The 26,873-nt window shown below is 38.5% G+C and overlaps 1 protein-coding gene across 1 annotated transcript; it reads left to right on the top strand.

The window, feature by feature from the left end:
- The first annotated feature begins 67 nt into the window (after positions 1-67).
- On the top strand, positions 68-22,802 carry SCP2 (sterol carrier protein 2). Its single transcript, XM_076340185.1, has 16 exons — positions 68-203; positions 2,393-2,447; positions 3,024-3,095; positions 5,282-5,413; positions 6,393-6,457; positions 7,510-7,636; positions 8,514-8,577; positions 8,834-8,920; positions 9,528-9,678; positions 10,573-10,720; positions 12,920-13,027; positions 15,204-15,357; positions 18,313-18,406; positions 18,991-19,120; positions 20,559-20,638; positions 21,907-22,802. Exons 1-16 carry the CDS (start codon positions 162-164, stop codon positions 22,000-22,002), a joined length of 1,605 nt encoding a protein of 534 aa, XP_076196300.1. The 5' UTR covers positions 68-161; the 3' UTR covers positions 22,003-22,802.
- Positions 22,803-26,873: the final 4,071 nt, after the last annotated feature.

Below are 26,873 nucleotides of genomic sequence, written 5' to 3'. Positions count from 1 at the left end.
AGGAGGGGTGGGGGGGGAGGCGGAGGCGGTCCCCCACCTCCTGGGCGCTCGCCCCGCCTCTTCGCTCAGCTGTCGCGCGCCGCTGTCCGCGCGAGGTGTCTCGGCGGGGTCTCGGCCGGAGGGAAGCAGGAGGAGGGGGTGCGCAGGCGCCTGCCGCCATCATGCAGCGCCGGGTGTTCGTGGTGGGCGTTGGTATGACTAAGGTACGGGGCTGTCCGCCCTGCCGGCCCGGCTCCGCGCCGCCGGCCTGTGCCCTCCCCGGCGCCGCCTGCGCGCTGAGGCCGTGCGGGAGCGCAGAACGCAACTTGGCGCCCGTGTGTGTGTGTGTGTGGTCGGCCCGAGCGGGTCGTGTCTCGGCGGCGCTCCTGAGGCGTCTCCCCTTCGGGCGTCCCCCGTTGGCTCCCCCGCCGGCGGCTGAGGGGGGCGCGGAGGGACGGCGGCGTTGCGGGCGCCGTGCGCTTCCTCCCCAGACGGGTGTAAGGCCCCTCACAAAATACGGTTGCTGTCTCAGGAGCGCGTTTGCAGAGGAGAGGCGTGCGGCGCCAGCCTGGGCCTGCGGGTTAGGCCTGGGCGATAGCGGGTCCGCCGCCCTCCGCGCAAAGTTCACCTTTGGTTGGTATGTCGGGGAGGACGGATCCGCCGGCCAAGTTAAGCGTTTTGGAGCTCCGTTAAGCAGGTCGATGTAACGGACTTACAGCGGCCAGAGCGTGTCCCCGTGTTACTGCAACCTTTGGCCAAGGGCTCGTCACCTCCCTTTGAAGGGCCGGGGAGCTGATGGGCTCAGGGAGAACTGGAGGCAGCAGAGCAGATGCCCTACAGATACCCTCCCGATGAGTTTCTGTACCTGGTCGTTCGGTTGCCGGCACAGAGTGCCCACAGCATGGCACATTTTCAAAGAGGAGCAAAAGCTAAAGGAACCTTTTTCATCTCGGTGGATGAAACTTAAGACAACTTTGATACTTGCCAGAGTAGTCAGACACACACACCACCACCCCCCCCCCCCCGTGCTTTTTAAATAACTTTTTTTGTTGCTGCATGGGTATTTCTCCAGCATATGATGTGATAGGGGAGGAAATAAAAGGTAAAAGACTTCATTCTGTTAATTGTCTTTATTGGATTGGATCACAGAATATAGTTTTGGAAGTTACTGGACCTCACCTTAAACCCATTTGTGATGTATTCAAGGAAGAAACAATAGCATGGAAGAGACAACTAAAACTTGTCAGACACCATATTGCGTCTTAAGCATTTTATTATGAAGTCAATTTTTAAGATTGTATCCTTTCTCCTTTTTTAATCGTAATGATGTAATGTCTGCTAAACACTGGTATACCTTCTCAAAACAACAGTCTGTGTTTCCTGTGTGTGTAATTGTCAGTTCCACAGACCGTGCCTTTCATTTTCAAAAGTGGATCATCTCAGTTACCAGTTTAGTGTGATTTGAGAAATTGTCAATACTCTTTTTTCCCCTCTTTGTTAGCCCAAGTAACATCAGTTGTTCTTACAGACTTTTACAATGATCAATTCACTGACTGATTTTTCTTATGACCTTCAGTATGAAGGTTCTCTGTCTAAATTAAGGAAAGGAGGCACTACAGAAAGTACAGCTAAGTGTTGTGAAAGACTGGAGTTGGGGAGGTAAGCATAAGGAGGTAGTAAATTAACTTTTATATACTAACAGTGAACATCAAATAATTTGTAGAACTATAGTTAGTATGTTTTTTTTAGCAGTGACACTTTTTGTTAATGATGTAAAAATGCAAAACACATGTATTTGTTGGTGGACTGTAATGAGTCATACTACAAAGAAAACAGAAATGCCACCTCTACTCCAATGGTGAGGGGTAAGGTATGATATGATTTGTAACAAAGTAGAATAAGACTTGGGAAAGGGAGGCTTATGTAGAATTAAGTTCCGTACGAAGAACAAGCATTTTCATGTTACAAATAGGAGTATAACAAAGTAAAGTGGAAGGCAAATATTTATAAAAGCCTTAGTGAAGATTATGTCATGTATTATAATGAATCGGTGAAGATGACCGTTATTCTCTCTCTGGCCCACAGGCTTTGGACAGGGTTATTGTCCATCTCCATACAAGTCATGGATCTTTAAGACTGAGCAAAAATGGTCCTCGGCTTCCATAAAATTGCACTATTTTCTGGTTTTAGCCATCACAGGGTCTGGTGGTAACACTTGGTAATTGTGCAGATTTTGTTCATGCACTTTTGGGTCAATTAAATTAAATTGTTGGCATTATTTAAAACATTGTTCACAAACCTGTTACAAAGTTAAATATAAAGCTTTTAAATATACCAATTTGAGCAAAAGATGTATTAAATCTCACTGTGATTTGTTCTTGGTTTTTTTTTTTTCCTTTTTTTTTTTTGTCAGTTCACAAAGCCTAATGAGAAGACCATTGATTATCCTGACATGGCTAAGGAGGCAGGTAATTTAATAATAAAGAAAGCATTTAGTTTGATTGCTGACACTTATTTTAAGTCTTACAGTTAATCTTTTTATGATACATATGAAGGAACAGCTACTGTTCAGTAAATAGATACATATAAAAAGCAAATCTAAAACTGATAAAAAAGAAACTTTCACAAAATCCATAACTGACCTGTCCAACTCACTGCCTTCCAGGACTGAAGTCAGAAGGATAGCTTAAAATTGAATTGGACACTTAAATAATTTCATACCTACTTATATTATTCAAACATACTTTTGTTAGGACAAACAACCTTTGTGCATGAACACAGAATTGATTCCATGAAATTTTTTGATAAAGGAGCTTGTTCAGAACTGCAAATACTGCAAAATTGTCCTTACGAGAATTAAGATGCAAGACTATATTAACCATTTGTATCATATAATAAGGAATTTTTACAGCTGTCTCATTTTCTTGTTTGTGAATGCATGAATCATACATACTAGTCTAGGATTGCTTGTTACGGTTGTGAGAGCTGCTTTTTTTTTTTCTTCAACTTTTAAACTTTTTTTCAACTTCAAAATTTTTTTTTAGGCCAGAAGGCTTTAGCTGATGCTGGGGTTCCTTATTCAGCGGTGAAGCAGGCATGTGTGGGTTATGTTTATGGTAAGTAATGACATTTGACACTACTTTTATCTGCACATCTGTGTGGATAAAGTATGGGGGATCCCATCAATTTCAGGTTATAATATTTAATCATGTCAGTTTGTAGAACTGTCTCAAACTTTTAAAAAATTATTATTTTTAGTGATCACTGATCTATGTCTGTTTGTTTATGGAGTTTACAGTTCTAGCCACAGGTATGGAAAGACTTCCATAAAATTCTGTCTTGCAAATGTGTTTTATACAAGTAGCTCTTTCAGCAAGACCAGGTGGTATATTTATTCAAGTTGTGCAAGACTTACAAGGTTTATGGCAATAGACTTGAAAATTCTTTTTTCTTTTGTGTGATGCTGTGTGTACACTAGAATGGATATGCTTGTTTATGCATTGCTCTTGAGTTGAAGACATGTCCTGGGGGTATTTTGGAGATTAAACATGTACTGTGTCCTTGCAGTTTCAGCCCAAGAGCACATAAGAGAGATCTGCTTGGATGCAACTCTTAAATGATAGATGAGATCTATGCTGTGAGAGGTTCATAACTATATTAATCCTATGGACATATATAGAAACATAACCATGGTTTAATGTACTATATAAGATTATTGAGAGTACATGCATTAGTATGGCTCCAGAATAATGCTTCACAGCTGATATAGACAAAACTGAGTTGTTCACATACCAATACAGTGCTGCCCTGCCTTCATTACCAGCAGGACCCTTGTTGTGGTTTAACCCCAGCCAGCAACTAAGCTCCACACAGCCGCTCGCTCACTGCCCCCCGGTGGGATGGGGGAGGGAATTGGAAGCGTAAAAGTAAGAAAACTCGTGGGCTGAGATAAAGACAGTTTAATAGGTAAAGCAGAAGCCGTGCACACAAGCAAAGCAAAACCAGGAATTCATTCACTACTTTGCATCAGCAGGCAGGTGTTCAGCCATCTCCAGGAAAGCAGGGCTCCATCACGCGTAACAGTTACTTGGGAAGACAAAATGCCATCACTCCGAACATCCCCCCCTTCCTCCTTCTTCTCCCAGCTTTATATGCTGAGCATGACGTCATATGGTGTGGAATATCCCTTTGGTCAGTTGGGGTCAGCTGTCCCAGCTGTGTCCCTTCCCAACTTCTTGTGCACCCCCAGGCTACTTGCTGGTGGGGTGGGGTGAGAAGCAGAAAAGGCCTTGACTCTGTGAAGGCACTGCTCAGCAATAACGAAAACATCGCTGTATTATCAACACTATTTTCAGCATAAATCCAAAACATAGCCCCATACTAGCTTCTATGAAGAAAATTAACTCCATCCCAGCTAAAACCAGCACAACCCTCGAACAGATTTCTGGTAGACACCCTCAGCAGAAGCTTTTAACTTGCAGTCACTGCTTATTGTAGTGAGAAGAGATGGTGTTAAATGACTGGTTTGAACCTTTTCCTGTCACTCCAATTCACAGATGCCTGATGTATTTCTCAAAGCAGTCAAAATCAGATTTCTGTTATGGGGAAATCTGTTTCCATTCCAAAGAGAGTTTTCCATTTACTTTCTTCCTGTTTCTCTATTAATGACTGTATTATGGCAACTGAAGTAGGGTCAGTCAGCTGTGATATCTGTAACAGCTTCCAAGCCACACCTCTATGACGTTTCTGTCCAGTCCAGTTACCTTAGAATCATAGAATCGTTTAGGTTGGAAAAGACCTTTAAGATCATCAAGTCCAACCGTTAACCTAGCACTGCCAGGTTCACCACTAAGCCATGTCCATAAGCACCACATCTACACATCTTTTAAATACTTCCAGGGATGGTGACTCCACCACTTCCTGCACAGCCTGTTCCAATGCTTGACAACCTTTTCGGTGAAGAAATTTTTCCTAATATCCAATCTAAACCTCCCCTGGTGCAACTTGAGGCCATTTCCTCTTGTCCTATCGCTTGTTACTCGGGAGAAGAGACTGGTACCCGTGTTGATTCATGGCCTGTTGTCGCAGAAGCAGGACAAACTTCTGGTTTTAAAATCTGATGATTTTCATCTTGTTTCTAAGGTTCTTGTACTGTGGATACTTGAGAGACATACTCAAGATGACAGTACAAAAGTTCAAGTTTACAGTTTAAGTGGTAGCATTGCACATATATGGTGGGATTTCTTTTTGCTAGTGAAGTTTGATTATGTACCTTATTTTAATGTTGTGTCTCTGTATAAAGGTGACTCAACCTGTGGACAACGGGCTATCTATCACAGTTTGGGTTTAACTGGCATTCCTATCGTTAATGTTAACAACAACTGTGCTACTGGATCAACTGCTTTGTTCATGGCCAGACAGCTAGTAGAAGGAGGTGAGTTGTTTTGCTCTGGGGCTGGGTAATACATATTCTCTATTTTTACAAATATAACTTGAATGAAGACCAGAACTAGTGAATGTGTGAGTACTCCAAGTTGTAAATGTCCTATCCTTATAGGCAAAATTGCGTCTTCTGCCTCACTCAGCTGAAAAGGTTGGTCAGTTGTATACACAAATATGAGACCAAGCACTTAAAAGAGTAGGACTATCACTATGAACTAGAGCATTATGTGTGCACCTAAGAGACTATATCTGTGATGCAGTAAGATGGTGTATATGGATAGAAATGTCCTTTCCTGTGTCGTAAGCTGTATGAACCTAGTAAGTAGCAAGGCAGTGAAGTTTTTTCTGGAAGAATCGTGTGGAATACGTAGTGCAAAACAAGTTGCATTATAGTACTGCAAGACACTAGACTCTGCGGATGAAAAGGAGAGAAGAATCTGCTAAAAAGCTTAGCTTTTTTTTTCTTTTTCTTTTTTTTTTTAAACTTGAAGTTAACACAAGTGTTTGACTAACGCATTTTTGGAAGGGAGGGGAAGAGAGCAATGCCTTGTGACACTCTATGCTTTGAACTGGCAGATGAGTGTTTCCCTTCTGTTTCTGCAGTTTCTTTGTGGACTTTGATACTTTCTTGCACTTAAATGCTGATGTTTCTGTAATGAAAACTATAGTAACATTCTGTATGATTATACTAGTATTTGTAGCGGAGACATAAGTGCTTGGTCATCTAAGATAATTGCTGTCAAACAGTTTAAAAATAAACCCAAACCCTGCAGTGATCTCTCATTCTTTAGTATCAATATGTTTGTATCAATACCATTCCCACCCCAATTTGACTCTCTCTCAAAAATGAAGAAAGGAGGAAGAGCAGCTGGTAGGTGTTTATGTATATTTCTTGTAATTGAATAGTTGTTAATACATAATGTCATTTATAATTACACTGTGTTTTAAATAGCCACAAATTTTATTTTAAGGTTTGGCAGATTGTGTTCTGGCACTTGGCTTTGAGAGGATGGCAAAAGGATCCCTTCCTTCAGGTGTAAGTGTCTGAAACACCTTCATATGTTTCATTGTATTCGTAGATGAATTACACCTCCTCATTCTCCGAGACATATTCTCATAAATACCAGTTGCTTTAAGATGTTGCTGTAGATGATGACAAAATAAACCATTATTTTGATCCACGGAAACTTTTAATGAGTTTTATGATTCTGATTGCAGCTATGATATACAAATTTTGCATGGAATGTTTTAGAATTAATTTTATGTAGTATGTCATGCTTTTAGTATTTTGCCAAGAATACATTAAAGGCAGGGTTAGTAGGGAATAATGAAAATACCAGATAGAAGACTGAAGCACTGAGCAACTGAAGTGTCTTTCTCAAAATGACACAGCAAATCAAAGAAAGAATCTGGGTCTTCTGGCTTTTGGCTTGATGCTTACTCAGTTGACCAGTTAACACACTTTCCCAAAAACTAAGAGCTTCTGTAAACCTTTCTTTCTTGTCTCTTCTTTGTTTTTACTGGAGAAGTGTGGGGGTTTTGTTTGTATTTTGCCTTATGGCAAGCAGTATTAGAGCCCATATGTCGTTTAACTACAGAACTGCCAAATTTGATAATATATGCAGAAGTTTGGGTGAGAAATGTTAAATCTAACAACTGATTGAAATGAGTAAGTTATCTTTAACATGCTTTACAACATTTCATCTAAGGTTCATTGAAAATACTAACACAGTATTAATTTTATAACTTGGAACTATGTTAACTATAGGATTTTAAGCTGAGGTGGAAAATACCTGAAGTCCTCTGCTGAAAACAGTGCCTGTGATAGAAATCACATAGGGGTGGTCCTTGCCATGAATCAGTGCAGTGATTATAATGTTAAGCATTTTCTGCTTATTTACTCTTCTTGTAGTTGGGAAATTATGAATGCTTCAAAACATGTCACTGAAGTGCAACATACTGTCCAGTGGAATTGTTAAAATAATCAGAAAACCCTCTATTTTGCTTGAAATCCATGGCACTTTTGTGGCAGTGTTGTAAAGAAAAGTAAATTATGACTTGCTTTATAACTATTTCTTTTCTTTTTAGTTTTCAGACAGAACTAATCCAATGGACAAACATTTGGAAATTATGATGAATAAATATGGCTTAGCAAGTGCTCCAGTAGCACCTCAGATGTTTGCAAATGCTGGCAAAGAACATATGGAGAAATATGGTATGTTAAAATACATTTTTTCATTGTCTTCTTTTAATGAAGTGATTTAAAAATATATATATTAGGATTTCGTTTTTAAAAAATGTTAGCATTCAGTGTCCTTTCTTTTACCCAAGTACTACAACTGCAACATCTACAGCTAACACATATGGGAATACATTTGGATAAAGAGTTATCTACAGAAAAGTTGGTGATGTGTAGGCAAACCAAACCATCAGGAGATAAAATTAAGGCTGTGATACAGAGTGTCTAGTAATCATGCTAATGGTATGGTTTGTGCTTCTGTAAGGTCTGGGCAATAAGGTTGTATAACTTCCTGCATTTTTTCCTTGTGTCTTAGGATGGGTTGATAGACTTGGGACTGAATTGTTTGACAAAAGCTTTCAGGTATTTGATTCAATATGTAGTACTAGGCTGCTGCCACTGCCATTTCTTACCCCCTCACCAGACAAGGGAATTGCCTCCAAGATAGCATGCCGGCCTGCTGAGCATCTTTTATTGGCACTTGGTTCTAGACTAGCATATGGAAAAATTTTAGACTCCCAATATTTCACTCCAGCTGTTTTGTACTGATGCGAAAATGAGTGTTCAAGTTTCAGCAATATAGTAATACCTCAAATAAAATGCACTGTCTTTATTTTTATGTTAGTGTTAAATACGCAAATAGGATGTTCTGTTAGCAAAAACTCAACCAGTTTCAGTAGTATTTATCTAATTTTTAGACCTAAGCTTTGTTCTAAAGAAAGTTTTGATAACAATGAGTCTCTTGTAAAGGTGCTTGTAAAGGTCAAATTCTTATGACACAATATTTAAAATGCTATGTTAGCACTGTTTGGGTAAACAAAGTATTTCAACACAGCTTTCTTACCCCTTCCAGGGACAAATCCAGAATACTTTGCAAAAATTGCATGGAAGAATCATAGCCATTCAACTAAAAACCCGTGAGTAATGTACTCTACCTCTATATTAAACATATGTTGCTGTTAAAAATTCATGCAAAACTGAGTATTATTTTTAGAAGTACTTTGCAGAGCATATTCTTTATTATGGAATGAGAATTATACCCAGCATAAATTCTATATCCAGTGCCTTATACTTTGTAAAAACAGCTCTGTAGCTGCCTAATAGTGTGATATTAGTACGTCTACTGCTAAGGGCTGTGCTAAAACTAAGATGGCATCTGTATGTTTTTCTTAGGTATTCCCAGTTCCAAAAGGAGTATACGTTAGATGAAGTTCTGCATTCTCGCAAAATTTTTGATTTCTTGACTGTCTTACAGTGTTGGTAAGGAGAGGACTTAGCATTGTGAAATAAATCTTGATGTTAAGACAAATATGGTAGGACATCTATTGAAATAAAGGTCTGTTTGCGTGTAACTTAAAATTTACAGATTATTTTAAGTAAAACTTCTTATAAATAAAACAAATGTGGAATCTCTGTCTTGACCAAACACTATCTAGATACTTGTTCACAGTGTAATACAGTAAGCTGAAATATGCTTTGTACTTTGGGGCTCTCGTGTCATTCTGTATCTTTTACCAACGTGCATCTGTTGCTGTTAAGTGTTAATTCTTCTCTTCAGCCTTTCCTATACACTCCTGAAAGGCTTGTTGTTAACAATGTTTATAGCCAAGTAGAAGCTTTGATTTTTTTCTAAATTGAAAAACCTTAATGATGCGTTTCTATTTTGATGTCATGCTTTTCAATTGTCTGTTATAAATATTACTGAAAGTGTCCAGCAAACACTGATGGAATTTGTAGTTTCAGTGGCATCAGCCAAAGAAAGTGGTTTTTTGTTTGTCCTTTTTGTTTTTTGGTTTGTATTAAAAGATAATTCTATGAAAGATTTACTAATTTAGAATGATGACATCATTATTTTTCTTTCAATCAGTCCAACATCTAATGGTGCCGCAGCTGCAATTTTAGCTAGTGAGGACTTTGTGAAAAGGCATAAGTTGCAGCCAAAAGCTGTGGAAATTCTAGCCCAGGTGATGGCTACTGATTATCCAAGCACATTTGAAGAAAACAGTTGTATGAAGATGGTAGGTTTACAATTCTGTATTCCCTGATACTCCTCAGGGTTTTTTTTTTTAGTACCTGCAAGTCCTAATGATACTGTAGACATTTCCATGTCAGTAAGCAAACAAATTATACTTTGTGGTGAATGTAATTTCATTTGGGCAGGTGGAATAAGCAAAGAGCATGGTTGTGGAGTAACAGTAAGACATTTATAAACAGGCTATCAAAAACCTAGCCTTTAACAAATTATTTAAAGGCTACTTTGTAAACAGTTTGAACAGCAAGAAACACATTTCTTTAATTTTTCTGTTTATAAGAGTAATGAAACTTAAAACAATTTTACTTACGTCTGTGTAATACTGAAGCTGAAATAACCTGTTGGGTATAGTCATGATTACCTGCTTAAGTAGAATGAAGGGAAAGACCTGAACTGCAAAATTTGGATCCCACTGCAAATTGACTGAAATAATTGGATGTAAGTCAAACCATTAGAATACCCAATAGTTTCTACTCTAGTCATGCTCTGTTTGGGTTTCATATACAATTCTAGTCAGATGGCTGATAGAAAATGGTAGCAAGACAGTTTAAGGATTTGTTTCAAGGCTGTTGGTCTGAGTCATGCAAAGGAGCAATTTGGCTTGTGAGCAAGGTTGAGAAAATAGAGGATATTCCCCAGAAAAGTTTCCACATGCTAACAGTGAGACTTAGAATGTATTATTTCTTTCTATACAATTCATACTGTATGAATATTAAATGCAGTGATATGTGATGCATCAAAATAAATTAGAATGCCATCTCCTACAAGTTACTTTCACCTACAGGATATATAGAAGCACATTTAAAATTAAGTGTAGAAATGAAATTGCTAGCTATGTTTCTTTAATGGTATTTTAACGTACAATTTCTTCTTGATGCAGGTTGGCTATGATATGACTAAAAAAGCTGCAGCAAAATGTTTTGAAAAAGCAGGCCTAAAACCTACAGATGTTGATGTGATTGAACTTCATGACTGTTTCTCAGTTAATGAGTTCATTACCTACGAAGCTCTGGGACTCTGTCCAGAAGGTAATAGCATCAGTGGAGATCATTGTTTTATTAAAATGGAAAGCATTAAAAATACCTTTTTATCTGTTCATATATTTAGAACTTTGCATTGTCTACTGGACAGATCTTCTGTATTTGAAAGTCTTATTAGCTAACCTCATAAGAGGGAAAAGCAAGTTACCACTATAGTAACAAAGACGACCTGCAAACTAGAATTAGTTTAACAAATGAGCGTGTTACTGTGATTTCTGAAGAAGTATACAAGGCAAATTAAAGTGTTGGACAACTATGTGAAATCATACGGCTAGCTCATGCAAGGATGGCTCTTTTAAGCAAGCAGAGCAAGGAAATTAAGGACTCTTCTGAGCTTTCTCAGTATTATGCCCCTTTTTCAGGGCTATTTACTTACCTACCTGAAGATTTCCATCCATCCTTGTATTGCCTTTTAAGAATATAAAAGTCTCATATAAATAATATAAAAGCGTCATTCCTTTAACCGAAGATACAGATGAATCCTGATGGTACTTGTCTATTTGACCAATGTCTTGTGTATGGTAATTAATAGTGCAATTCTCACCAGCTTTCAGTCAGTCTGACCTTGCTAGTATGTGAAACTTATCTTGGAACGGTAGACTAATTAGACAGATTAGTGAAATGGCATAAACGAGAATTGCCTATAGAGGGCCTAACCAAGTTACTTACTTTTGATAAGACTTAAAAATCTTGAAACATCTTTGCCTTTGAAAATACAGAGTTGTTAGCAAGTTGTGAACATGCCTCTAAAGTCAACTGTATAACAATGCACAATCTGTCCAGATTAGTTTAATTTCATTGAAGTGAGTGGCTTTGCAACAAGTTAAATGGTAGTGGAGTTTAGTTCTATGTATGTAAGTCAAACCATTACAGTTTTCTACTGAAGAGGTTTTTGTTTGATTTCAAATAAATAACGCATTGAACTGCTACTTCAGTATTTGAGATATTTAAACTCTAAATGTATTCTTGCTTTGTATAAATAATCATCTGATGTAATCTTTCTCTAATTTGTTTTTAACTGATTTTGAGAAAATATCATACTCTATCACTAGATGGTGTATTGTGTTAAGTCTAAGCTTTCTCACTGAAACAGAGAAGTTCACAGATCTTCAGGAAGACCTTTTATGTGTTTGTAGCTCTTCAAATACTTGCCTTTGCTTGCTTTTTACTGTTGTCTTTGCTGTGTTTTGATGGTATCTGCAGTAAAAGTGGTAAATGTTTGACATTATTTAAATAGGTACATTAAGCTTTTTAGCGTCATTCCTTTAACCGAAGATACAGACGAATCCTGATGGTACTTGTCTATTTGACCAATAAGTCTTGTGTATGGTAATTAATAGTGCAATTCTCACCAGCTTTCAGTCAGTCTGACCTTGCTAGTATGTGAAACTTATCTTGGAACGGTAGACTAATTAGACAGATTAGTGAAATGGCATAGAACCACACTGTGGATTTAGATGTGCAAGACTAACCTGGTATTCTCATTTAATGGGAGAAGTAAGTTACAAATACAGGAAATGTGGCAGATTTTTTTAGATTTTGACGTTAATAACGTAAGCTGAAGAAGCTGGTACAAGAATAAAGGAGTAAGGGACTGGTTAAAGGGGAGGACTGTCTGCTGAAGGCATGGGAACTAACAGTCTGGAAAGCTAAGCAATTCTAAGCATTAGTCTTATGAGTGGTTTTATTTACTATCTTAATGTCTTAATGCAGCCCAGGATACCGTTAGCCGCCTTTGTGGCAAGGGCACGTTGTTGGCTCATGTTGAACTTGGTGTTCACCAGGACCCCCATGTCCTGGGGGTCACAAATTATGACTAACCCCTCTTTTACAAAAAACATAATTACTGCTGCAGTTTCATTAATAGAATAATGAACAGCTTCATTATAGTGATTATATCATAATACTGTGTATCAACAAAACAGTTCAACAGCAAATTTAAAAAAGCTTTTGCATCAAACACTAGCCCTTTTACTTCTTTTCCATGTTACGCTTTCTCCAGTAGTATAAGCAAGTCTTACTAATGTAGTTTGGCTAATTTCAATCTGCTTTTTGTAAAATCTGTGGTGTAGTTATTTCCTAGGTTTTGACTGACATGCAGCATCTTCGGTAAGTGACAGTAGAATTGAAAAATCACTAAAAAAAAAAAAAACAAAACACTTTTCTTTTATAAATACTGTTTTATAGGAAGAGCATGTGACCTGATTGACAGAGGAGACAATACCTATGGAGGAAAATGGGTTATTAATCCTAGTGGTGGCTTGATTTCTAAGGGTCATCCACTTGGTGCTACAGGTATGCAAAAAACCATTTCATTTAGATACAGCTCTTGAGCAGGCAGATGCTTCCCACTTGTATTTGTCCGTATGAAACATGAGGGCTTCCTAAGACTGGAAGGAAGCTCTGGAGTTGATTCTTATTTCCAACTAATGCAAGCATTAGGGCAGGTTGACCATGTAGTATTGCTCAAACCAAAAGAGTTGGAGCGTGAATTTGATCATTAGCACTTATTTAATTTATGGTGCTACTTTTTCTGTTGTTAAAGCAACCTGTGAAACAGCTTAACTTTTTTCTAAATAATTGCTTAGTAGTACACCTTCTGATGAATGTAGTTTGAATAACCATTTTCGTATGTTATCATCTTCTAAAATTCAGATTTTGGAGATTTTTACTGCTTCTGAATAGCCTGTACCCTTGTTAGCTGTAGTAAAAGCTCTTTCTGTTAAGCCTTGGACGTCGAAATATTTATCTGATGTTTACAACAGAAGCTCAGTTAGTCACCATTTCCCAGCAACACAGGTTTTCCTTTTTTTTGTTTTGTTTTTTGTTTTCTTTAAACTGCTACGCTTGCTTCCAAATGAGATAGCTCTTGGCTAAAATGTGTTTGGATTTGTGAAGATAATTCACCTTCCTTATTTGGAAATGAGAAGTTGCCAGAAAACTGGAGAAGAGGAAACCTTGTGAAATGACAAACCTTAATCTGAACAGCTGTAACAGCTAGATAATCTGCAGTTAGTGTAGGGGGGGAAGTATTAGGAAACTTTGGAAGAAAAACAGTCCAGGTAAATGAGACTGTGGGTATCTGTAACAGGATGAGAGTATTACATTGCTAGGTACGTGTTCAATTTTTGTGAATTACACAGTGATAAATGTAGAGGCAATTCCTGGTATTCATGCCTCTCTCTATTGCCAAGGGATGGGGGGAAGAGTCATTAAATGCAGAAAATGACATGTCTACAGACTGTCCACTTAATTTCACTATAAAACAGTCTCGAGGCTACCTATATGCTAATCAGAGGTCATATCAGTCATCTTAAATTTCCAAACCATTCCAGGGCAGGATGTGCCACGGTACACATTCTCTCCTTGAGGCTGAGAGAGTGTAAATGAAATCTGTTAATTCTCATCTATGACTGGAATTATAAAACTTCTTACTCATCCTCTTTGTAACGTTTCACTTGGCAATGCGTAAAATTCGGCGCGTTAAATGCGGATTCCTCCTCTGCCTTGCCCAAAGGCCTATACAGTTGTCTAGGGGAAGGGAGAGGAAGAGGTGGAGGTCTGTAGGTGATGGAGGGAAGAAGAAATGTGCGTGTGGTGGAACTGAATCATAATTGCAGAAATAGCTGATAGAATAGTAGGGGAGACCGAGGGTAAGTGCAACCTGAAAACCAGGGCTATAATGAAAAGGGATTCACCTTCATTTTGGGCCTCCCAAGAAAATATATTTCTAGGTATCTGAGCTGTCAAGTATTAACTTTCTCAAATCCTATTGCCTGTATTCACTTAATATCTTATTAGGGAAGGAAGTTTATGGAATATGCCTGTAGTATATTCCTTGCTTCATTTAACCAGCTACGCCCAGCACTAGTTTTAATCACAGTTCAGTTGTGTATTCTAGGGCTTTTTCTTATCATGTAGTATAATACGTACTTGTTACGAGCATTTTAAAATGCTTATGATTGTCATGTATTTGTGTCTTGGAGATTCCAAAGTCGATGCCGAGTTGCCTGTTTGGTACGGGCCCTGTGGAGAATTGGGTTTTTTTAAGATGGCTCACACTGTCCATCCAGGCGCGTGACCTCTTAGGCAATAGCTTTGGCTAGCCTCTCTCTATGCAGTCTCGTAGAAATGTGAAAAATGAGTAAGTCTGAGTTTCAAACCTGCGCATACTCAAGAGCGTGCATCGCTTCCGCAGTGACCACTTTCTCTGCAGCTTCGCCGAAGCGTCTTTGCTGGACCAGCACTAAACCGGCCATCTTTACAGCTGGTGGGGAGAGCAAAGCTTGCTCGCTTGTTTTTAAATGCCCTTCTGTTATCTCCTCTCATGTTCCAGGAGGGCAGGGCGCGGGGGATGCGGTCAGTGGAGGCACGTGGGGCGGGTCCCTGTCGCCCTCTCCCCACGCCGGGCCGGCACCGGGCCCCGCTGCGGAGGCACCGGGGCCCACACGCTCTGTGCTCGATTTTTCAGGCCTGGCGCAGTGCGCCGAACTCTGCTGGCAGCTGCGCGGTCTGGCCGGGAGGAGGCAGGTCCCCGGGGCAAAGGTCGCGCTGCAGCACAACCTGGGCCTCGGCGGGGCCGTGGTGGTGACCCTCTACGGCATGGGCTTCCCCGGAGCCGCCAGGTGAGAGCCCCGCGGGGCTGGGGCTGCCCACTGCGCCTAATCGAGACGAGACGGTCCGATTCCACTGCGTAACGCCCCGGGAGAAGAAGTGGTGGGGCAGTTGAGGGTCTGCCCTCTGCGTGTAGCTGACTTCTCGAGGAGGGAAAAAGCACTGTGTGTACTGAAAGACCTTACAAAATAGTCATCTTTCGACTGTATCTCTACAGAGCATAGGGCAAGAAAATGCACTGCTGAATGAGAATGCATGTTCAGCATTCGTGTACAGGCCTTGGTTACGCTGTCATTGGAAACTTCCACTGTGGGTTCAGTAGTGCTGTAGACTAAGCTCAGTTTGTGTTGACTGAGCTCCCATACCTTTGTGTTTCAAAATTTATTTTTTTTAGAGTTATTGTTTGCTTCTGCGCAAGGAAGAAATTGCACTGTAAACTAAAACTTCCTCAGCAGTTGGAACTGTTGTGTACCAACGGCCCTGCAGGTTTATACAGAGATTATAACTTCCACAGTGTCTTATTCCTGATAAACAGTATGCACTGCGAGTGCTAAGTTATTGAAAAGAGCAAACTGGCCCATAAAAATGGCTCGCATGATTTCCTGTAAGGAAAAGTCTAATGTTTGGAGGGGAAAAAAGCCAACAGAACAACAACAAAAAATTCCAAGAACAAAACAGGCCACAATAAAATAAATTACTTGAAACTAGGGACTTGACAAAAAAAAAGCAAGACATCCATGGGAATAGAGATACCCACTGCTCTTTCACTGCTAAAATTGTTACTAGTTTGGTTTCATGAAGAATTGCTTTCAGCTGTATGTGTTACATGTGGTAATCTAAGTACTTGTTAGAATTCAGGCATGTTACTCGTCCAGTCCTGGCTAAAGCATTTGCACTTGCAATTGTAGCGTACTTCAGAGGGAGAGGAGAACACTGCTATGAAGCTGTCTTGCAATCTGTTAGTTCTATGCTAGGATGGACAGGAATTGAGAGAAAAGACTTAAAATTTGTAAATATACCAGAATTTCAGGAGATACTCTTTTAATACACAGTTCCCTTTATGTTTTCACTTTCACCTTTGCTTGGAAAGATTGAGATGCTCTTTATGGGTGTTATGGTTTTGGTTTTAAAGCTTGGTACGAATACTTTATATTTGCTCTAAAAACCTGCGAACAGTAAAATTTTTCATGTACTGGGCTTCCAGAAAGAAATATTCCTCTCCCAACTCATATTTCTAATGTCTGTTTTAGCTAGACCTGTACAATTCCTGGGAGGCGACAATATAATCTGTGGAAGAGGTAATGAGAGAAGCAATTGAACTTTGAAGGGCTGCAGCAGTAACTTTTTGTAGTACAGTGTCAGAAGTGATAATCCTATCACATCTGTAATCTGTAAGAGGTTAAACCATACGAGAAAATAGGTGTGATACAGGAAAAATCATGTCTTCTTATGGATTCTCTTCAAACATACTCACAAAACTTGGCAGTGGGTGTTGGTACACAGTTTTAAATCAGAGGGGAAAAGACTGTTACAGGGAATATACTATTTTCCATTGCTTTGAACTTTGTCTTTAAAACTATTGTAATTTTATGATACAGGGACTCTGTTGCTATTTGTATACCATTAACGTGGAGGTACTGCTGGAAGTGGTGCCTTCCTGTCAGGAAAAGCTTTGCATGTATAGATAACATTTCTCCTGAAGAAATTGTCTCATTTACTACAGCTCACATCACCTTTGTTGGTACTGAGAATTTCTTACATTCTTTCTTAGGTACAACTCAGAGAAATCCTAACAATACTAGTTTCATCTTACATTAGAGAAGCTTAAAAACCTTTAGTTCTCCTAAAGGCTTTGTGTGTGGGAGATGCCTGACACAAGGAGTTGCACCAATGTATATCAGACTTTGGAATGAAACAGTGCGGCTAATCTGTTCAGACACTGCTTATGTAATTGAATGATGTTGTGTATTGTGTAATTAAGGGAAAGGTGGTGGCATTTCATGTTTATGAAGATACTTCATACCATTTTTTCTACAGCAATGCATGTAGACTTAATCATTGGATTCAGATCTAGCCTGTAATTAGTGGCCATAGTAATACCTGCCAAGAATGTACATCAAGGTAAATGACAGCAGGACTTGATCCATTTTGGATTAGTCTTTGAAACAGTTCTGCTTTTTTTTTTTTTTGACACCTTACAATTTTACATCCTGTTAGTACAGCCCTGGTTTATTAGCAAAATTGATATGTCTTCTTCAGATGAGACAGTCCCTACTATTGCTACCTCAGCATACATCTATAGGGTTGTGTTAGTACCACACAAATATAAGTTCTAGCAACGTTTCTTAAGCAATTCTGTCACTTTAACAATATCAAACCTCGCCACAGTTTTGAACTCTGCTGCCAAGAGATGGTAATAATTGTAAACTTGTTTTTCCTGCTGCTTGAATTTCCATTTCTTTGGACATCTCTATACTTACTTTGGCTCTGGGTGCCTCTGCAGAAATGAAGAATTAGATTCCATGCTACTGTCAGGCCATGCAGGATGACTGTTCCAGAGAACCAGGAATAATGCTTAGTGCCTCTTGTGACTGTTAAGAGACCCACATGAATTGTGAGGGAAAAGGGGATTTGTTTTGCCAAAAAAAAAAAGGTAGTTCTCTGAGATGGTGCATGTGCTGCGCTCTCTTCACACGAGGTGTGGTAGTAGTGCTTGCCGATTTACTTCCATTATAAAATTAGTGTCCTGTCCATACATGCAAAAATGTCTAGATACTTGAAGTGATTGTAATTCAAGCTGTCAAGCCCATCAGAGAGTAAGCTTCACTTGGATATCATATAGTTGCTCTATACTGCTAAAGTGTTTCAGTGTGGCTGTTCTTGCTGGTGTTAGGCCTATTCGTGATAATTTGAAGATGCTGAAAATGTGATTAAAGGTATGTAAATGAATGGGTTTTTCATTTCAGCACCAGCCGTATTGCAGCTGTGCCTCTCAGCGCAGCTGTTGATGGATTTAAGTCACATCTGGTCTTCAAAGAGATTGAAAAGAAGCTCCAAGAGGTATTTGACTACTTCCTTTACCTACAACAGGATTTTAATTTATGACAGAACATGTGTGAAACCTGATGGGAATATAGTAGCATCAGTCACTTCCTCAGTACTGCTCATTGAAACAAATGTTACAGCTTTGAATTCTGCTGTGTCAGAAATCTCTGTGCTGTGCCATGATTTTAAATTTTTTTTTTTTCAGACAGTTCCTACCTGCATAAGGGTATTTCAGTAAAGGCAAGTTTAGATTGTATGTGAGGAGCTTGCTAACTAATACAAGAAACTTTAAGTTTGTGTTTGGTGTTTGTTGCTTGCTTTGTAAGTGTGATGAGAAGAAGAAATCACATTTTGTCAGACTTAAGGCAAGACGACTGTTAGGACAGTGGTCATTTTTTTTAGTTGATAGATTTTAACATAGATAGTGATAGTTTTTTGTGGGGTTTTCTTTTAAATGGTTGTTTAAATGAAGCCTAATAGAGGGAGGTAGATATTTCTGTGTTAGTAAAAAGGGTAAAGGTTTTTAAATTACTTTCTGTTTAACTCAAACTATTTTAAAATTAATTTGAATAATTTTACACATTACATGGTCATTACAGGAAGGAGAGCAATTTGTCAAGAAAATTGGTGGGGTTTTTGCCTTTAAAATAAAAGATGGTCCTGGTGGGAAAGAAGCAACTTGGATAGTAGATGTGAAAAATGGTAAAGGCTCTGTGGCAGTTAATTCAGGTCAGTGCTACTTTATTATATTATTGCAGAAAACACATAAAACTAATGAAAAGAATATAAATTCATATTCTGTTTAAGCTATAGTGACCTTGAGCAAAAGTGGTGTAGAGCTACCTTAATTTTAAACTTTTCTTATTACTGACACTTTTAATCCATGATGTTTCGGACCAAGAATTAAACATCATCTACTCTGAATTCTGTCTAGATAATTGCATGTTTTCTTAGGGGCTCTAGACAGATCTGTCATATGACTTTTACAGGAATCAGAATTAAAAAAAAAAATATATTCAAACCTCGGGGGTTTTGTTGTTCTAACCTCTTAAAATTTGGGCCAGAAATGTAATTTGTAGCTGTTTCTTCAGTTGCTTTGTTGGAGACACTGGTGGGCGGTAAGCTGGTCTATATTGTCAAGTTACTTCTCCTCTGCAGCTAGTTAAGCAATAAAACTTGACTGATTTCAATACTGCACCAGCTGACATAAACTTCAAGTTCCATTTTAAAAAAGGTAGACATAAATAAGACACAGACTGGGGGGTGGTGGGGAACCCCGTAAAAGTATTGGAAACAAAGGATTTGTACCCTTGCCATGAAAATGTCTTGTCGTGTGTCTGAAGTCATGCATCCTAGTAATGTAAATAAAAAGCCAAAGACAGCAGTCTGTCCTGAGAATCTCGTATATTCATGAACCTGCATCATAAAGCTTTTAATTAAAAACGTGACCAGGGGTTTGATTTGTAATTCACTGATCTAAGTTATTACAAAAAGAAAAGTACTGTTTTCTGTTGTATGGACAACATTTTTTTCAAAAAGTTAAGTTTAATAATAAGATGACTGTAGGAAAAGATGTGTGCAGTTTTTAGCCCTTTGGTATATACATAATATTTCTATCACAGCTTATTAAAATAAGTTTTCAGCTTATTTCTGGTAAGATTCTAAAAACTTCTGGATTTGAATTACTTCGAATGAGTGCTTTTAAGAATGCACATGCTGCTCCCATTGAAGGAGAGGGCAGGAAATGCCTGAAGTTTCAGTGATGAGTATCTTCAGAGAGTGTCACAGGGGAAAACACATTTATTCTGAGTTGATCTTAATACTAGCAAATTAAACTTGATAAAACTTAAGATGATTGTCAGTGCTTGCAATTAACATATCTGATTACAAGTAGATTATTGTTTCTTTTCAAGGAATGAATTTGCTTAGCACTTTTCAGAAAGGTCCATCTTTCTTCAGTGTTGGGATTGTCTGTGCTACAAGGTGGCACAGGTGCCTGTTGGCTATTGGATGATCTCTTGCTGATATTTTTATAGTGGCCCTTATTTGTATGTACTTCAGGTACCATTTTGCTAACCTGTAGTATCAACAGATCTTCATGGAGTTGCAGCTTCTATTACTGTTTCATCTCTCAGTTTGAATCTTCATAGTCAACTCTGTCTTACAGATAAGAAGGCGGATTGTACAATTACAATGGCTGACACTGATCTGTTAGCTCTCATGACTGGCAAAATGAATCCTCAGACAGTAAGTATAGCAAAGATGAGATGATAAGAGGATTGACTTGTTTGCTTGTTTGTTTTGAGTGTGTTTAAGTTGAAATCTTTTAAATAAATCCCCTCTTCCAAAACTGCCATGGCTGATGTGAAAAATGACAGTTCTTGACTTCCTTTGAACAAATTGGTCAAACTAAAATTAATCAAGAAAGACAGTATCTGCTCTTCTGAACAGGTACATACTACCTCAGACATCCTGTAGGTAATCCAGAAGGGGATATAATAGCGCTTGGTTTGCAGCGAAGAGGGGGAAACTAGTGTTTGCAGTGTGACTTAAGAAAGGAGGAATGTTGTCCCTCTATTTGGAGGGCTTTATGCTCATAGCTGGCATTAGTGTAAGGAGTAATCTTGATGCTGAAAAATGGAAGTTGAGGTGAGCATCCACTGAATGCCTATGATTATTTGTTTTTTTTATTCCTCAGTGTGTCAAAAGCAGCCATAGGGTACAAATAAATGGGATTTTTAAGTTAATTTTAAATTGCTGTTACATACTTCTAAATTTGAAATGCTCTGGGTAACATTCTTAAGTTTTTGGTCTGGTAATCACAGGGTAAATAAGAATTTTCACAAACTGAAGTGTGTCTAGAATTTTGAAGGTAAAGCACATTATAGAAATGTTGTAATGTACATGTAGGAAATTCAGAAGCAATTACAATTTTACATCTACAATTTGGATATTTTAGTGCATGCAATTCATCTTTTTACAAAGTCTGGAGGAAAAACCCCAAATCTTTAGCGTGTCTGCTTCACAAACTAGATTTGTAGAACTGAATTAATCAGTAACAGAATTGGTAATGGCTGGGGGGGGATTTGAGTAAGAAAACAGTTGTGGCATCTACTGTACACTGTTGCGGCATCTACTGTACACTGTTGCTTTAACATCTTCAACTGAAATTGTGAACTTTTATTCTGTGAACTGTCATCACCAAAACATTGGGTATTCTGCCCTGCTTTGTATACAGATCTATTGCTATGATAATGCAAGAAACATGCAATACCAAGTTTATTCTCTTTAGGTATCACAAATATAATAAGCATACAACTTTGTCAGTTTACTATTCTAACTTCTAGTGTCAGAAACTACATTTGTTGATGAATGTGAGATATCTGCTAGAACTGTTGGAATTCTGAAAGTGCAGGCCAGGACCTGCACATACATAATAGTCCATAACTTTTGGGAGGGGTACATTTGGGGTAATATGTTGTACTGCATTTCATATCCTCTTTCTTTCTTTTTAGGCATTCTTTCAAGGCAAATTGAAGGTTTCTGGGAACATGGGCATGGCAATGAAACTTCAGAATCTACAACTTCAGCCAGGCAAAGCTAAACTTTGAGCTCATTAGAGTAAACAGTCAGTACTTGATATTTTTGACAAACAAGTAGAATGAAACTAGACATTATCAATAATATGGCGCAGGCTGGGTTTGATTGGACCTCTCACCTAGATTCTGTGGTTAGAGACCTTAATTCTCTTAATAAATTTCATCAGTTTGTCTGTGGCAAAGATTTTTAGGCTAAGCTTGAGGCACTAACTCTTACAAATGGTATATGGTGGGTATTTGTGACAATTTTTGTTTTAATCAATATGAAAAATTTAGAGTTGAATGAGGCCGCTTACTGTTGTTCAGGTTAGTTGGGAAGAGAGTGAGGAAGGTTATAAATAGTTTGACATATAAATTAAATGAGTAGCATTTTTTTTAAAGCTGTAATAGCAGGTCATACAAATGCTTTCAGATTTCCATTCTGACACATTTGCTGCTGCTTAAATTAAAATGATCTTATAAAGGGGATCTCTAACAACATTTTTTTTAGAATAGGCTTTAGGAATTTGCTATAAAATACTTTTCTTATTACTACTTTGGAATTAAAAAATAAAATATCCAGAAGTAAGTAGGAACTAGGAACATTGCTTTGAGATGCACAGGCTTTGATAATACTTCACCCTGAAAAAAGATTAGGTTCACCAGGAGAGCAGAGAGGAAGTATAACCAACATTTTACCTGTTTTCTCCTGAGAAAATCTGGTGTTGATCATTATGAAATTCTTATCAGTAATGTAAAAGCTTTAACTTCTGTTTTGGGAAAATGTATTCTGGTTGGAAGTTTAATAGAAAATTAAATATACTTTTCCTGTTCTTCTGTGTTGCTGCTTTGGATTTGTAAACATGGATTGCATGTTAATGCTCTGAATTGACTTTTTCACAGATTGTCGTGAAGGGCTCCTGCAGTCATTCGTTTTTTCCTCCTCAGGCATTGTCAGTAGATACTCCATAAACTACATCTCAGTCCAGTATATACACCTCACATCCTCCCATATGTGGGCCATGACTGAGGAACTTATGCATAAACTTTCACTTCCCTGGTTTAACTAAAATCATAATAAAAATTAGCTAATTCAAGCCAATCATTCTGCTTATCTGGTGTGAATGGTTAGCAGATTGCTGAGCAGGAAGAATAGCTGTACTGAATCAGACCAAAAATCGATCTAGCGCACTGTATTTTCTGACTGTTGACACCTTGGAAGGAATATTAAGATGGCCCAAATATCTGTTTACCCAGCATACTTTCCTAGCTGCCAGTGATTTTAATTTTCTTTTTTCCAGCTCACAAATTTGAGCCAGAAGTGGTATGTCTGTGTCTAAAGTTCTTGGTGGATAGTCTTTCATGAGTTTGCCCAGTCCCTTTTTGAATCCTTGACGGCTTTTTAGCATGGGTCAAGAATTTCTGTAGCTTACCTACACGTCATGTGGAATTAAGTTTATTCCTTTTTATCTTATCCATTGCAGTTTTATTTTATACCTCTTAGCTGCTTTTTTTTGTTGTTGTGGAGGTTTTTTGTTTTTGTTTTGGTGGTGTTTTTTTTTTTTACTGAAAGAAACGGAACAGCTTTGAAGCACTCCTGGTATTTATAGTCTTGCTCTATCACTTTCAGGCTTCACAGCTTAAAGAAGAGGACATTCTATTTAACGGTGTTACATGGAGAGGCCCTTGTAACCTTTTGGCCATCCATGTATCCTTCCTGTATGCTGCATTCCGATTGTCCTGTTAAAAAGCTTTCAAGATACAAGAGCATTTTCTGCTTTTATTTTTCTTTCCCCAGTTGCTTTTCTGACCACTACTAGTTTTGAGCTGATGTTTTCTTAGATCTCTTAAAACTGGGGCCTCATTTCTTTCATATTAACTCAGTGCTTGTTTCTGCACTGTGAAGCTGAAACTCTTCCATATTCATTGCTTTATTTATACTGAATTTCAACTGTCTGTTTTACTGTCCCGGCACTCAGTGTTCAGACCTGCCTGCAGCTTTTGTACTCAGCCCTCATCTTTAATATCTGGATGAATCAACTTTTATCACCTGACTGTTCATCTTCTTTTCCAAGGCATTAGTTTAGTGTTGAATAGGACGGATATTGCCTTGCTCCACTGAAAACGTCTTAAAATACAATCTGCTCACATGAATCGGGTTTTCTCTTGTGTACTTGTTTATTGACTTACCCAAAGGATTGTAGTAGATAGGAGTCATGTCTCTCAAATGAAAGCAGGGCTAGCTCTATGCAAAATAACATTTGCTAATGTATCCATTGCTTTCTCCTAAATTCTTGCCATTTGCCTTGTGGGTTAAAATAAAGGGGAATTACAGGATTGCAGTAGTAATTCTGTACTGAAAACAATTTGTTCCTCTACACAGTTGCATATACACCCTTTCGTTAGCAAGCTTTGTCCTCCTTTTGAATCACTGATACCACCAGAAGGTCTTTGGGTAGATGTCTGTTTGCAAGCTAAGAACCTGCCTTTTCCAAGAATTTTTAGCACAGACACAACATATTTTTGGCCACTGTTTAATTAAAGAAGCAAATGAATTTTGAAGTGTAAACAAGCTAAAATGGATCATAGTAGTCCACACATAGTAAGATGTGCTCACCTGCAGATTGAGATCACTTTTTAAGGGGTGAAAAAAGCTGCACAGGAATATACAAAAAGAAAAACCCAAAACCCACAACAATGCAAAAATAACTTTGGAGTTTGTTTGCTACCAAGAGAAAGACTATCCAAGTCTGAGACCCGGGCTTTCAGAGAAATCTCTAGGTTTGTACAGGCCCAGGACTTCTGGGTTTGGGCACTTGCAGATATGATGTCATTATAACAGAAAGATCCCGGATTAAATGTAGATGTTTAGTTCACTTATTGATTGTAGCTAGAGGGAGTAATGCAGAGGCTAGCACAGCCTACTTTCTCTGCTTGGAAGAGAACCAGTCAATTTTGTATTTCTCCTTCTGCAGTATTAAAGAAGATGGAGTAAATGACAAAGTCGTATATTTACCCCATCTGTCAGTTAATGTCTTATTTAGACATCTGTCTTGTGTTACTCCTTCACTTTCAGCACCTTCTTTCTGTCATAACTTGCTGACAATTTAAAAAATATAATACTCTTTCTAATTTTCCTTTTTCTGGGAGTAGGGGTGTGTGTGTGGTCTTTTCTAAAAATCCCAGATCCCCCATTTACATTCTGCAGTCTTAGAATTTGATAACTTTGAATAAATAAATTCCACAGTGGACAGAAATCATTTGCCCTGTTCATCATGATGAGAAGCTAAGGAAAGTTCTGTGATACAGAGCAGATTTTGACATCATCTTTAAGTTGTTACTTATTTTTTGCATAACTCAAAGTAGTTCCTAAGTTTGTACCCTTTTAGAAATCTCTTTACAAAGGTTTTCTTTCTCACTCCATAATGCTCTCTTGACCAAGCAGCATTAAGCACCTCTTCTCCAGCTAAAATCCTCTGTAACTTTAGATCAGCCTTTCTTCTGAAGTTTATGTGTTACTGCAATTCTTGCTTCCTTGAGGGCAGAAAGGTGGCTAGAGGTACCAAGAGGCGGCTAGTCACTGAACATAGCAAAGTTTAAATCTTTGGTTTCAAAGGCCTTGCATAAAGAAAAAAAAATACTAATCCTCTAGGCAGAGGGTTTAGCGTTCTCAGATTCCGAGTTCACATGGGAGAAAACTTCAGCTTTAGACATTAAAATGCTCAGAAGGGTTGTTCTTCCTTCATGGACTGTGGTGAATACTCTTTGCAGCTATTGGTGTTAATCATTTGACAGCCAGAGATGCTGTCAGGTTGGCAGGTATATCTTATCTTTACTTTCTTTTGTAAAATTAATGTAATTCTTTCAGATACGAATTTTCATAATAAAAAAAGTAAAACACATTTCATTGCTATAAGAGAAGCAAATAGGTCTGTCAGAGTTGGAGCCAGTGAGCAGAGCAATGTCTGACTCGGCAGATCTGGCTTGCAAGAATTTGAGTGAATGCTTTGGTTTTGGAGCACGGATTTTCTTTTTTAAACTTATTACTTGAGTTTCAGTCCTGCTGCTTTGCCTAGTCAGAAATAGGTACAATGCAGTACATTACACTTACACGCTTTATACCATATGCATTTTCAAAAGTGATTGCTGCTTTTCTTATAATTAATCTGAGTCATTAGAAGAAAAGCTGATGGTCAGAGCATGGCTCCTTTCCTTAAGAAAATGTGCTACTTCAAGAAATCTCGGTTCCTATGTTGATCAGGATAACAAATGGGAATTTGTTACGAAATTCTGAATTTGGGATATTTGCAAGAGAGCTCTCTGTGGATAAATGAGGGCATATCCATGGGCAGATGAGGCAGTCTAGGGGGAAGGCAGTTACTGCAGCTGTATGTTGTTGTATGGGGCTGACCTTACCTCGAGTAATTTCATGGGGGTGTGTGACACAGGGTGCCTAGTACAGGTGTTCATAACTGCAAGTGTTATAAAGGGAATGGAGAATCTGGCAGGTGGCTCATCGTCGCTTTATTTGTGTAAAGCAAGTCCTCCTAGTATGAGGTAATCTGGGATCCCTTTGGTAAGCAGCACAGAGAAATTAGTTTGCTCAGGTGAGGAGGTTGTGAACAGCTGAGCATGGTTTGTGGCAGCTGGGTTAAGGAGCTGTTCTTTTGGGCAATAGATCATTTCAGGGTGCAGGAGAATGGGACAAAGGGACTTGACTGCATCTTCCCTCTCACAAGAGAAAAAAATTCAAATAATCACAAGGCTGGATTTGTCCATTTTCCGTATGTCCAATTCGTCTGAGGTCAGTTTAAACTGTTACCTCCTTGGAACAGAAACTACATCGCTTCCTGTTTTACAGAGCACTGAGCTGGATGTCAGCTCTCGTTAAACAGAAAAGAATA

The sequence above is a fragment of the Aptenodytes patagonicus genome, chromosome 5 (genome assembly GCF_965638725.1).
Source record: "Aptenodytes patagonicus chromosome 5, bAptPat1.pri.cur, whole genome shotgun sequence".
Classification (NCBI taxonomy): domain Eukaryota; kingdom Metazoa; phylum Chordata; class Aves; order Sphenisciformes; family Spheniscidae; genus Aptenodytes; species Aptenodytes patagonicus.
The sequence above is the reverse complement of the archived record's forward strand: the minus strand, read 5'-3'. Positions and strand labels throughout refer to the sequence as shown.